An 11,910-nucleotide genomic window follows, 5' to 3' on the forward strand; every position below is an offset into this window, starting at 1 on the left:
CAATACTCGGAGCAAACAGGCATCGGCTTAATCTATCTCGAGCAGCACAGTGGCACACACGGCAGAATGCGAGACCGTTATGATTTTTCAATTTTGATGCAGTTATTTTTCAGCATTGCTCTGCGGCAGCACAGTTATTGTGTGACTGAATCACCACAATGTGAGCGAAGCACTTCAGCAGAAAACTCCAGGTTCTTTCCCCGAGATCCCAGCAGAGGTGCATTAATCATCACAGTCTCCCCTCCTAAGTGAAGACAGAGCAACAGCTGGGGGAGAGGAGCTCGGCTTTAAACAGTACAGACTGCAGGAGGTTCAGCCATCACTTCTTGTTGTGCATTCTGACATCAATAGTAATGAGTACCTTGAAGCGTTGCCTGACTGCCTGAGCATGAATTGCTATCACACATGAGGCCAGGCACTGGAATGGGGTTTTGTTTGTGTGTTGTTGTTGTGTGTGCTAGTGACCATACGGGTGTGAGTGTGACCATGTGTACTTGCAATGTACATCCTCATGCATTGCTGTGAGTGTGCGCCTTGGTTAGAGCAGGTATGAGTAATATGCAGAATAACAGGTAAGCCTAAATGACCTAGGCTGACAGGAACAATTAATCAGAACATTGTTGGTGCTCTTGGACGAAGCCGGGGCTCCATGCTGAGGTTACAGCTGCAAGGGCTGGGATCCAGTACACCTATACACAATGATCTTTAAATGATCTATGGCTGGCTGAACCACATTTATTTCCAGTGAAGAAGTGAGTGTCTGCATGCATTTTGGACAGTTAAAAATACACTTTCTCCTAAACAAAAAAAACAGTTGAGGGCGGCAGGGCAGCAAGAACAAGCTATAAACAGTGACATGTTTATATGAACGCCTTTTAAGTTGAAAGTAATAGAAACAAAGTTCCTAGCAAGATAGTTACTCATTTACATATACTGCAGAGACAGAGCAGCATTAGCATTCATTTAGAGCATTTTGTGTTTGTCACTTTAATAACAATGTTTGTGAGTTGTTAATGAACCAAAACAGTACAGTTGGAGACCCCTAAAACCAACACAATAGGTTAAAAACAAGTTTAAAACTCCATAGAGCAATAGGGAACTGCAGTTGTTCAATCTATTGTTGAAATAAAACATAAATTATTCTCATTAAGTCTCTTTTGTATGTACAGTAAAACACATTTAAAGCACACCCTGTTAATTGTTGACCAATAAAAAGTTAACAAACGACTCCAATTAAGAGAAACTAGAATAAAACAGGGTAAATGATGTCTACTGAAACACAATGCTTCCAATGTATATATATCTCAGAGGGTAGATGTCCATGACCAGCAGACTAATGTAGCTGCTACACTGCAATTCTCTGCTCACATCCTGTTCAGGCAATTCAGTCGTCACTAATCAAAGCAAATCTAATTAAACACAGACTCAGAACCGGGGCCCTTTCCATTCTCCTCCATTCTCCTGCTCTTTTGTACAATATTCTATCAGTACTACCCACCTAGCCAGCTTTAATGCCTTACCTCCTCTACACTCACACACAATGCCAGGAGGTCTTTGCTTGCTGATCTGTGTAGGACAAGCAGAGGGGTGTCTGAAGTAATAAATGAACAAGATGAATGTGCGGGATATGTTCATTTGAGAGCTCTTGTCACTGAGGGTTTGTCGTCCGGCTGCACAAAGGGTGGAGCCGTCCTGCCTGATTTACTTTAGATTCAAACCGTGGCTAAATTGGAAATCGTGAATCACTCTGACACCATTGGCGCAAGATGGATTACTCCAGTTAAAGGCTGCCTTTTCTTTACTTTGGTGCTTTTTAAAGAAATCATACAAAAATTAATTTTTCTGACAGACGGCTGACCCGGGCAGTCAATGAAAGGAATAGCAAAAGGGAAGCTAGCACTGAGGCACTACAAAGCTGGCTTTATCAGCACCGCGCTATCCCAACCACATCCAAAAGCTCTCAGCAGCACAATGAGCCTGGCTGAATGTTTGATCAACTGTCTCAGGTTTAACAAGCCTTGCCAAACTGCACCTGCCTGGAGGAAAAAGATATGCCTTTGAGCAGGGCAATGCCTCCCTCAAGATGTTAAGGAAATAAGCGTTTGATGTTCACAATATCCAATCTGCACTAATCTCATCCAATCGTGGGCACTTGGATTCTCAGCAAGATTCGAGATTTGCATGACTTAACAATAGCTTTCTGGATGACAATAACGCCTTCCAAAGTAATCTAGTCATAAATTACAAAACAATACACTCAACCGCAAATCTCCTATAGGCTAAATGGAGCTTTTAAAGATTGAATTCAATAAAATACCATATAAGTATCCTCCATGCCAAGTGTGATACAACTGATACTTTTTCATAATGCACTTGGAATCGCTCCCATATATAAAGTCACGGAGAGCTCACGTGTACCAAGGTGTGAATGTATGTGTGTGTGAGCTTGAATGTCTGTGTGTGTGTGTGTGTGTGTGTGTGTGTGTGTGTGTGTGTGTGTGTGTGTGTGTGTGTGTGTGTGTGTGTGTGTGTGTGTGTGTGTGTGTGTGTGTGTGTGTGTGTGTGTGTGTGTGTGTGTGTGTGTGTGTGTGTGTGTGTGCGTTTTGTAAACAACCCTTTGTGTACGGGGTTAATGGCACGGTCGAGTTGGGATCACACTGTGTGGAGCTGTTTAATGGCATATACAGAGTTGAGTTCCAGAGAGTGGAGAAAGTAATCAGGGCCAGTTGCCAAGCGGTTGCCTCCTTCGTGGGCCCACACCACTGGTCCCAGGTGTCTGCAAGGCCTGATATTACTGCAGGGCAATGAGCTGCAGCCAGCAACGATGAGTTGGAGGCAAACACGCACACACACACACACACACACACACACACACACACACACACACACACACACACACACACACTTCACACCTTAACCACCATGTTCAAGTTATAGTCATCTGCAGACCAACGTCCTCCGATATGAGAGCAGCGTTCATTGAGTCGGATTAAATGAAGCAAGGATGACATCTTATGGCCGAATAATAGAATACACTTGAGCTGCTGTAAACATTATAGCTAAAATGTGGGGAATATACAGACTACATATTTACTGAGAAAAAAACAGTATGATCTTGCACAAACCAACCCAATTTTAAAGGGTAATGTAAAGTATAATAAATAATAGAATAAAGAATTTACATGAATTGTATATATTGTACATTTATGCATTTGATTATTAGTTTTTTGCTTATTAAGTCTCAAATTACCACCACTGATGTACACATTTTATGTATCATATTTTCACTTTATTTTATCTTATGTTGAGTAATTATCAATTATCAAGTCGTTTTTATTTCCCATGTTATGTAGATTTAAATGTGTTACATGTTCATTTCCTGTCTTTTTTTCTTTTTGAAGCACTCAGTGCATGTAGTTAGTTCTGTTGTGAAGCATTTTTTGTTTTTTTTGTATGAATTACATTTTACATTTAGTCATTTAGCAGACGCTTTTATCCAAAGCAACTTACAAGGGAGAATAACATTCAAGCTACATTGCAACAGAGACATTAGTGTGACAATAAATAAATACTGCTAAGTAGTTGTAAGTTAAGAGAGGAGGTACTCTCTGAAGAGCTGGGTCTTCAAGTGCTTCTTAAAGAACGAGAGGGAGGCCCCTGCTCTGGTGGTTTTCGGCAGCTAGTTCCACCAACGTGCAAATTATTAGAGAATGCTCTCAAATAAAGCATTTCATTTTTTGTGTTCCCTGAGTACAACTGAATGTTTTAAAGGGTGAAGTTGTTGTTGTATTGCTGTACAGATTGTAAACCTCTCTGAGGCAAATTTGTGATTTGTGACATTAGGCTATACAAAAAAATAACTATAATTATGTGTGACTAAATTATGGTTTATTCTTCAATATTATATATATATATTTTTATATGTTTTATCTAGATGCTAATTGTGGTTAGCAGTTAGTTTTCTCCATCAAACATCATGAAGACATTGCAAAAGATTGGAGCGTTTTACTCCAAACAACTAGAGGGCGTCTTATCCCAGAAAATGATATTAGTACAATGATAGTATATAATAATAATAATATATAATAATAGTAGGCTATTTATCACTGCACTAATGAATGATTCCTCACATCAGTCTCCTCACTGGATTACAAAAATATTCAACCTTTATTAACAACCTTAAAACAACAACAACAACAACAACAATAGATGGCTTAAAATTCAAAAATCCAAAACATAGGTTAGTGGGAGGGATAAATGCCAGCCTGAACAGTATGAAGGCAACACAGTGAAAAGACATCAGCTTTGTTAATACTTGTTGAGCACGTGCTGAGTTATGGGTGGGCGTCTTTTGCCCTTAGGGGACACTCACCTTTATCTTAATGTAGCTAATGTTATATGATTTTAATACACTTTTCTATATGAACGCCACGTGCAGTAATTTACGTTCTAATGCAGTAATTTCCTTGAAGCACTTTAATGTCAACATTTTGTCAACAACTGTAATTTCCCAGCTTGGGATCAATAAAGTATATCTATCTATTTCTGACTACAGATGTTTCATTTCTTTTATTGCCATTGTAAATATTAACATCAAACAACGCCAATAAAGAATGTGTTTTTGTTGTTCCCTTTACTACACGTGACTGACAAGCAGAGGAAAATGAACAGCTTATCTTATCTCGCAAATATGCAAATTTTGTCATGGCTGTGCATGCCTCTGTCTGGAGGAAGAGAGAAGGGAAGAAATCATTTGTCAAGAGGGGAGGTGCTATGAAGTCGAAACTGTGTCAAAGTTACTGTACTTGGAAACATTAACAGGAGTGAAGTGAGTGCTGACACATGGAACAAGAGTGGAAAGAGGCTCACAGTTGAAGGTAAGTTCTCCTCCGTTGTGAGATTTGTCGACGATAGAAATGGGCTGTAACTTTACCTGCCCACCGGTTTGTAGTAGAAACTAGTTTGTCACCAGTACCAGGTAGCTGTAATCACTCGGTGTGTGTTTTTCGGAAATAAATTAAATCTTATCATACATTTATAAAAGCATACAGTCACTCTATTGTGCATACACCGCGCTTTTTGTGCGTAAAAGCAGCTTAGCGGTTCTTCCTGTTATGTTCAACTTTCTTTATTTCACTAACAGAGGCTGTCAGAAATGCTGAGTAGGCTTTCAGACTTTACTGGAGGACTGGAGGACAGGCCACTAAGCGCGGTGGGCGAGTTATTTGCATTTGATTTTGATTTTGACCGCAGATGATCAAACATCAAGCAGTTACAACTATTACTTAAAATGAAACTAAAGTTATTGGATGGATTTGTAGCTTTAACAGATCCATAAAATAATTTAAAAAATATCCCCAAAAACATGGAAAAATGGCAACTGACAATTCTGACGAGCGTGTTAAGAGGGAATAAAAAGTATGGATAAAAATATAATGTATGAAAGAGCTTAAAGTTAATTAAATTCGACTCTGTAGTATGTACTGTATGATAATCCTTTAACCTCTTGACAAGCAGTGGGTGGAATAGAAATTACAAACTCATGCTGTGCAACCAAAGAGTGTTAAATGAGTTTATTGGCTAAATAATGCAGAAATGTGTAAAACAAAATTATATGCAAATATGTAAAAGACATCTAAAATCATTATATATTTGAACAAAACATCTTGGATTTGAATATTTAGCTTCAATGATCAGTTGGAACAAGTCAGGTCATAATAAACAGTGTGTGATTCAGTTGGAAGTGAATAAGTATGTTATTTAAGCTATTTAAGAGGATTAAAAAAACGATTTTCAGAGACGTTATTATAGCGAATAAACACGTTTTTCTAATTAAATATAATTTTCCTTTAGTCGCTCCATGAATATCATCCAGAGGCAGATAATATATGCTGCTGAAACGAGGCCCAGATGCTCAAGGATGGATCAGACACTCTCCGACCAGAGCTCAACTTCAGACCAGCTGGAACCAGACAGTGAGGAGTTCCAGCAAAGAGTGGACTTCTTCAGGAAGCTGGGTTACACCACCACAGAGGTGAAGGCTGCTCTGAGGAAGTTAGACCTGAGCACAGACACCAACTCGGTGCTTGGAGAGCTGGTACGGAGCAGGACCAGCACAGCACCTTTCATATCCAATACTGACTATAATGAGAGGAGCGCAGGCCCAAAAGACCCCTTGCTGCCTGCAAGTTGGACCACCGGACCTCTCAGAATCACACCACATCTCGGGGACAAGAAGAATACAGAGACAGAGTTGAGGCCTGTTGTTATTGATGGTAGCAATGTTGCCATGAGGTGAGCATTAATGACAAATCCAGATATTGTGAACTTAATGATCTTAATCATTTTTACAGCTGTTATGCTTTAATAATGTCCATCTGTGTGATCCAGTGAGCTATTCTAACGCCTGTAAAAAAAAATCTATTGCATGCAGAGACATGACAATGAAACCGTGTGTTGTCTAACTAGGAGAGAGCAAACAGCTGTAAAATAACATGTTTTTAAGACAACATCACTCACTGCAATGTAGGCTTGACCCTGAAATATTTATGGTCTTACACTTGATTTTTCCGAGAGGCGTTCACCACCCTGCCTGTGCATGTTTTTGTAAAGGTCACTGCTACAATATGCAAATTCTAGACACACACCCTTAAAATCTCCGCCTCTCAATGATACTTCCTGAAGCACACACAAAGTAATAGCTACAGGGAAAGATCACACAGAGATATAAATCAAAGGCATGTGTTTACACAGGTCAGGTAACTTTTGTCTACACCTCTCTTTCAAATTATTTATTGTCATTTGTTCTCATATTCTCTCACCTGTTTCTTTTTATAGCCACGGCAACAAGGAAGTGTTCTCATGCCGAGGCATCCAGCTGGCAGTAAACTTCTTCCTGGACAGAGGTCATAAGGCTATAACTGTGTTTGTTCCCACTTGGCGCAAGGAGCAGCCCAGACCTGATGCCCCCATAACAGGTGAGGGTACAACCAAAGCAAATGAGGCAGAGAAGTCAAACAGTTGGCATTGTTTAATATAGATTTGAAATAAACTACTAACAACACTGCTCTGGACGTCATAGTAGCATTAACAAAAGAAGGAATGTCTTTATACTTTCTAAGAATTCAGTCAATCCCTTAACTAAATAGGTAGGTGAATGCCAGCATAGCTAACATAACATCAATGACTTGCGGTTGAGCTTCAATTAAATTAAAACGCTTCTCACAGAGAAAAGATTTTGACGTGCATGACGCTCACAGTGTTTCCCAGTTTTTTTAAATTACTCAGAAATGTTTTATACTTCTAGAGTATTTTGCAGTCTTTAGCATCTGTAACTGTTGCACTTAGTTGGATAGTTTGGGGAAATCCACTTATTTGCTTTCTGAGCGGAGAGTTAGATAAGAATCAATAATACTCTCACATGTGGCTGATAAATATAAGGCGACTTCCACCAGCTGGATGGCTTGGCTCAGCACAAAGGCAGGAAACCACTGGCCTAGTCATGTCAAAAGTAACAAGATCCACCTACCAGCTCCTCTAAAGCTCTCATTTATTTAATCCATAAAAAAAACTATGTGTAAAAATGCCAATTTGCTGTTTGCAGGTTGGCTTTCTTCTTTCTGTTTCTATGCTGGAAGCAGTATTTCCTGGAGTCACCACTTTTGCTTGTAAACTGGTCCCTGCCAAGTAATAGTTAAGCCCATAACCCAACCATCATTTTTACACTACCGTTCTTGTACAGATTAAACAAATGAGATTTAATATGTTGTGGTAGTAAGGTGGCAGATGGATTTTGTTACCATTGATCAGAGTCTATCAAACTTTTCAGCTAATTCTTTTACCAGAAGGCAAATAAGCATGTTTGCCAAATGTTGAACTAATCCTTTAATTATTCCTTTAATTGCTTTCAGTTAAATTCACTGAAAAAGCTCCTCCAACACTGTAGCTGTATGTATATTCCTGTACCTATGATTCATTTCCACAGAAGCCGTGAGATAATGTTTCAGTGTTGTCGGAGGCCGAACTGCTGAACTCTTGCCAAAGATATGAGGAAACGCATTTAAGATTGTGAAATAGAGGTTTATCCAAGTGGTAGTTTCTGTATGAGGCCAAGACAAAATCAAGTGTGATCAAATGAGATGAAATTAGTGCATTTTTGTAGTGGTGGTACACAAAGAGCAGCTGAGTCACTAACTTTTTTTTTTTCTGGGGGGGGGGGGGTTCTTACACAATCTAGAGGTTATAAAACTGTCTCGGGGAATACAGAAGCTGCAGCTGTATTCATATTATAACTATGTAATGAAGGGTGGACTGCCCTTTTGAAACTGATGCATCATCATCTACGGCTCTATTGATTTAGTAACTCTTTAGCCTGGGTGGAGTAATCCAAATGTTCTATTTTCAATCTGTGAACAAGGAAGTAAAACGCCTGTAAAAGCCTCAGCCTGTAGTCAATCCTGGGAAACCCCCATCAGAAAGTAGAGCTGTGGTTTTTTTATCACACAGCAGTTTACTTGCTAAATTAGGTCAGCTATCGACAACCACCGAAGAAGTTAAGTCACACTGAATAAAAGGAAGCACTTGGTTTGAAAAGAGCTCAAAGTGTTTGACTGTGTTATCTGTAAATCAGTAGTTCAGACATATATGCATGTCTGGCTTTCATGTAACCTGGCCTCTTGTGCACTTACACAGGTTTCTTGCTCCATTTTATTTTATTTCTAATTTGTCTAAAAACATACATGTATATACATATGAATAATGTGATATCATGCACATAGAAAGGATGTTTTGTACAGGTTATGCAATCCCTTGTATGTCATCTTTTGTTATGATTTATTGCTGGGGCTTTGTAAAATACTTATTTATATGCATTTTTATTAACATTTGTGGGGTTTGTAACTTGAACATGCCGATGACCGATGTATATAATGTTACATAACAAAGCTACTCACTTTGTATCCAATTTTTAATTTGACATGCAACAGTTAAATACAGTGTAAGAGGGTAATAAAGTATCTCCTTTGCAGTATCTTTCCATTATCTCCTCACAGCAACCTGACTAATGATTGTTCGCACTTTCAGATCAACACATCTTAACTGAGCTTGAGAAAAGGAAAATAGTGGTCTTCACTCCATCGCGCCGTGTTGGGGGGAAGCGAGTGGTTTGCTATGATGACCGTTTTATCGTCAAGTTGGCATATGAGTCAGAAGGCGTGATTGTATCAAACGACACCTACCGTGACCTGCAAGGAGAAAGGCCCGAGTGGAAGAAATGCATCGAAGAGAGGCTCCTCATGTACTCCTTTGTGAATGACAAGTAAGCAATTAGTCTCTTTCTCTGCCTGAGTATGTGTGGTTTCACATTTTTCTTCCGTGAATGCTGCTTAATGCAGTTCCAGAGAGCATATTGCCGTAGCGTCTTTAGAGAAGCATAACTGTGCAGCCCCCAGCTGATTTGTCACACATAAATGACGGTGTCAACCATTAGTAATTTCTTTTCTTTTCTTTATTATTTGACCAGATTCATGCCCCCTGATGATCCTCTGGGACGTCATGGACCCAGTCTTGACAACTTCCTTAGGAAAAAGCCTCTGCCTACAGAGCAAAAGAGACAGCTCTGTCCATATGGTAAGATATGATTAGCATTATACTGCAGATGCACAACCAGGCTTTTCACACTTTTGTAGGTGTTGACACAAAGGAATGCAGTTCCCAAATGAGATGACCTATGATATTATTGTGTTTCTCCATTTTTGTTTTCCTCAGACAAAAAGTGCACGTATGGCATCAAGTGTAAGTTCTACCATCCAGAGCGGGCAAACCAGTCCTACCTGTCCTTGGCTGATGAATTGAGAGAGAAAGCTCAGATTTCTACTATAAATGATGAAAGAAATTCCAGATTATCACCCAAACAGCTTCAGTCTGATTCTGGGCCTGGTCGTTACACCTGTCCCTATCCTCAAGAATCTAACATGGAGCACATAAAAGACCAGCAAATTTCTTCACATCCCAGTCTGGTTAGTGAAAATAAACTGCTGTACTGGGATGATCCTAGAAACAGTCCAAATCTCATACCGTGCTCTGTAGCAGGAGGCCAGTGTCAGAAAGAGTGGCCCCAGCTGCACTCAGTGCCCAATCATTACTATGCCAACATCTCTCACGAGTACTTGGATTCTGGCCTTGGCTCTTATGAGAGCCAGTACTCTGATGTTTCGCATTGCCTCGGCAACTCCCACAGGCTCAGGCCCCAGCAGCAAAGTGCCCTCACTGGATCCAGACATGCCTCAGTGCATTTAGAGAAAAATAACACCAGCCAGTCCTGCAGGTGTTGCTCCCAGGTAGCACCCCCAACAGCTCACCAGCACGATCGTAGAAGCATGGACTCCAAAGGCCAGCTCAAATACGACACCTACCATCCTCACATGCTCCCACCTGGTGTACCACATCAACACAGCCTTCCCAGCAATTTCCAGTATAACGGAGCTCCTCATCATCAGCAAAATTACTGGTCCGATCCCTTTCAGGGGCTGCACCATGCCAGGCTAAGTAGTCTCCCCACAGTCCATTCCTCACACCCCAACAACTCTGGCTGTTCCTATGAGGGCCAGCAGTACCATTCCTGGGGCCAAAAACAGCCGCCTAATGTGGCATTTAACCAACAAAGGTTGGAACTCCGCAAGAAACTGCAAGCCATCTTCAACCCGCATCAGGTGGATACAGTTATGGAAATGTTCCCACATCTAATGGACGCTGAGAAACTGGCTGCAGAGATCTTAAACCTGAAGATTCATAAAGGGATATTCTGATCATCTTTAGTCTTATTTAACATGATATTAGTGTTTATTTCATTTATATGTCGAGCCTTTCCGGCAAAGAGAGAATATCTTGGGAAGCATCTATAGTGTCTATAGTTTAGTGATTTTAAAGTTAATTGCAAAGATGTTGTGTTTTGTGAAATGTGTCATTATGAAAGTATAATTTGCCTTCCCTGTAAAGAACAGTTTAGTTCTTCTGTTCTGACTTTAATGCATTTCTATGACATTGTAGTCAAATGTAACCTTGTCATCCACATTTTGGATGAAAAGTGCCTCTAGACCAATAATGCTGTAGCTATGATTGAGTTTCTAGAGTTTTGAACTGTTGATACATATTGTGTCTGTATTCATTTTTATATCCAGAAATTAGTTCTCATGCAACAAGCAATTGCTGTACAAAGTATTACTTTTTCTTTTACTTTCACTGTAGTTCTCCAGAACAGCCCATTGTTCGAGTTCATCTCGAAAGTGAAAAAAACAGCATATATTTCGACATACTGAAGCTATCCAGTGCATTCAGTCGGTGTAATCAAGCAGAGGATTCCTTCTTACTGTAAATTCTACACTAACGAGGAAACTGAATTTGCTGGTGTGTCATCATATTTTTATGTCATATGTTTATTACAGTGTTGCTGTAACTCTAAACATGTATTTGGGTTACTGTGTGATTGAAAATGCTGTAAAAATGTCAAAATATGGAATTTAGTTCTCTAAATTTATGTTCTCTATCAAACCACTTTTTTACAGTACAAGATCAACTTTTATTGTGGGCATGTCAATAACAAATGTAAATAAAATCCTCCAGAATGTAACTTACTGCATGCACAGATCTAATTACTGCAACCGTTTTCTCGCAAAAATCGGGGAAAACCCGAGGGTTTCAAAAACAAGGAAACGTTCTACTCTGCAGCTCATGTTGCAGGTAAATAAACCAGAGTCTCATTTTGTTTTTGCAGTGTGTGAAAGAAAAGGTCAATCCCGCGTGTGATTTGTATGCATGTGTGTGCATACAATATATAAATGTATTTGTGCCTGCATGAATGCTCAAGTGACATTTGAACAAACTGTTCTGGAGTGATGGTTGCATAACATGACC

The 11,910-nt window shown here is 39.7% G+C and overlaps 1 protein-coding gene across 1 annotated transcript; it reads left to right on the forward strand.

Annotated features, from left to right (window-relative positions):
• The first annotated feature begins 4,835 nt into the window (after nt 1-4,835).
• On the forward strand, nt 4,836-11,606 carry LOC133983459 (endoribonuclease ZC3H12A). The gene is made up of 6 exons (XM_062422543.1): nt 4,836-4,877; nt 5,854-6,294; nt 6,838-6,977; nt 9,082-9,316; nt 9,521-9,627; nt 9,766-11,606. Exons 2-6 carry the CDS (start codon nt 5,861-5,863, stop codon nt 10,803-10,805), a joined length of 1,956 nt encoding a protein of 651 aa, XP_062278527.1. The 5' UTR covers nt 4,836-4,877; nt 5,854-5,860; the 3' UTR covers nt 10,806-11,606.
• Nucleotides 11,607-11,910: the final 304 nt, after the last annotated feature.

The sequence above is a fragment of the Scomber scombrus genome, chromosome 7, assembly GCF_963691925.1.
Source record: "Scomber scombrus chromosome 7, fScoSco1.1, whole genome shotgun sequence".
Lineage (NCBI taxonomy): Eukaryota > Metazoa > Chordata > Actinopteri > Scombriformes > Scombridae > Scomber > Scomber scombrus.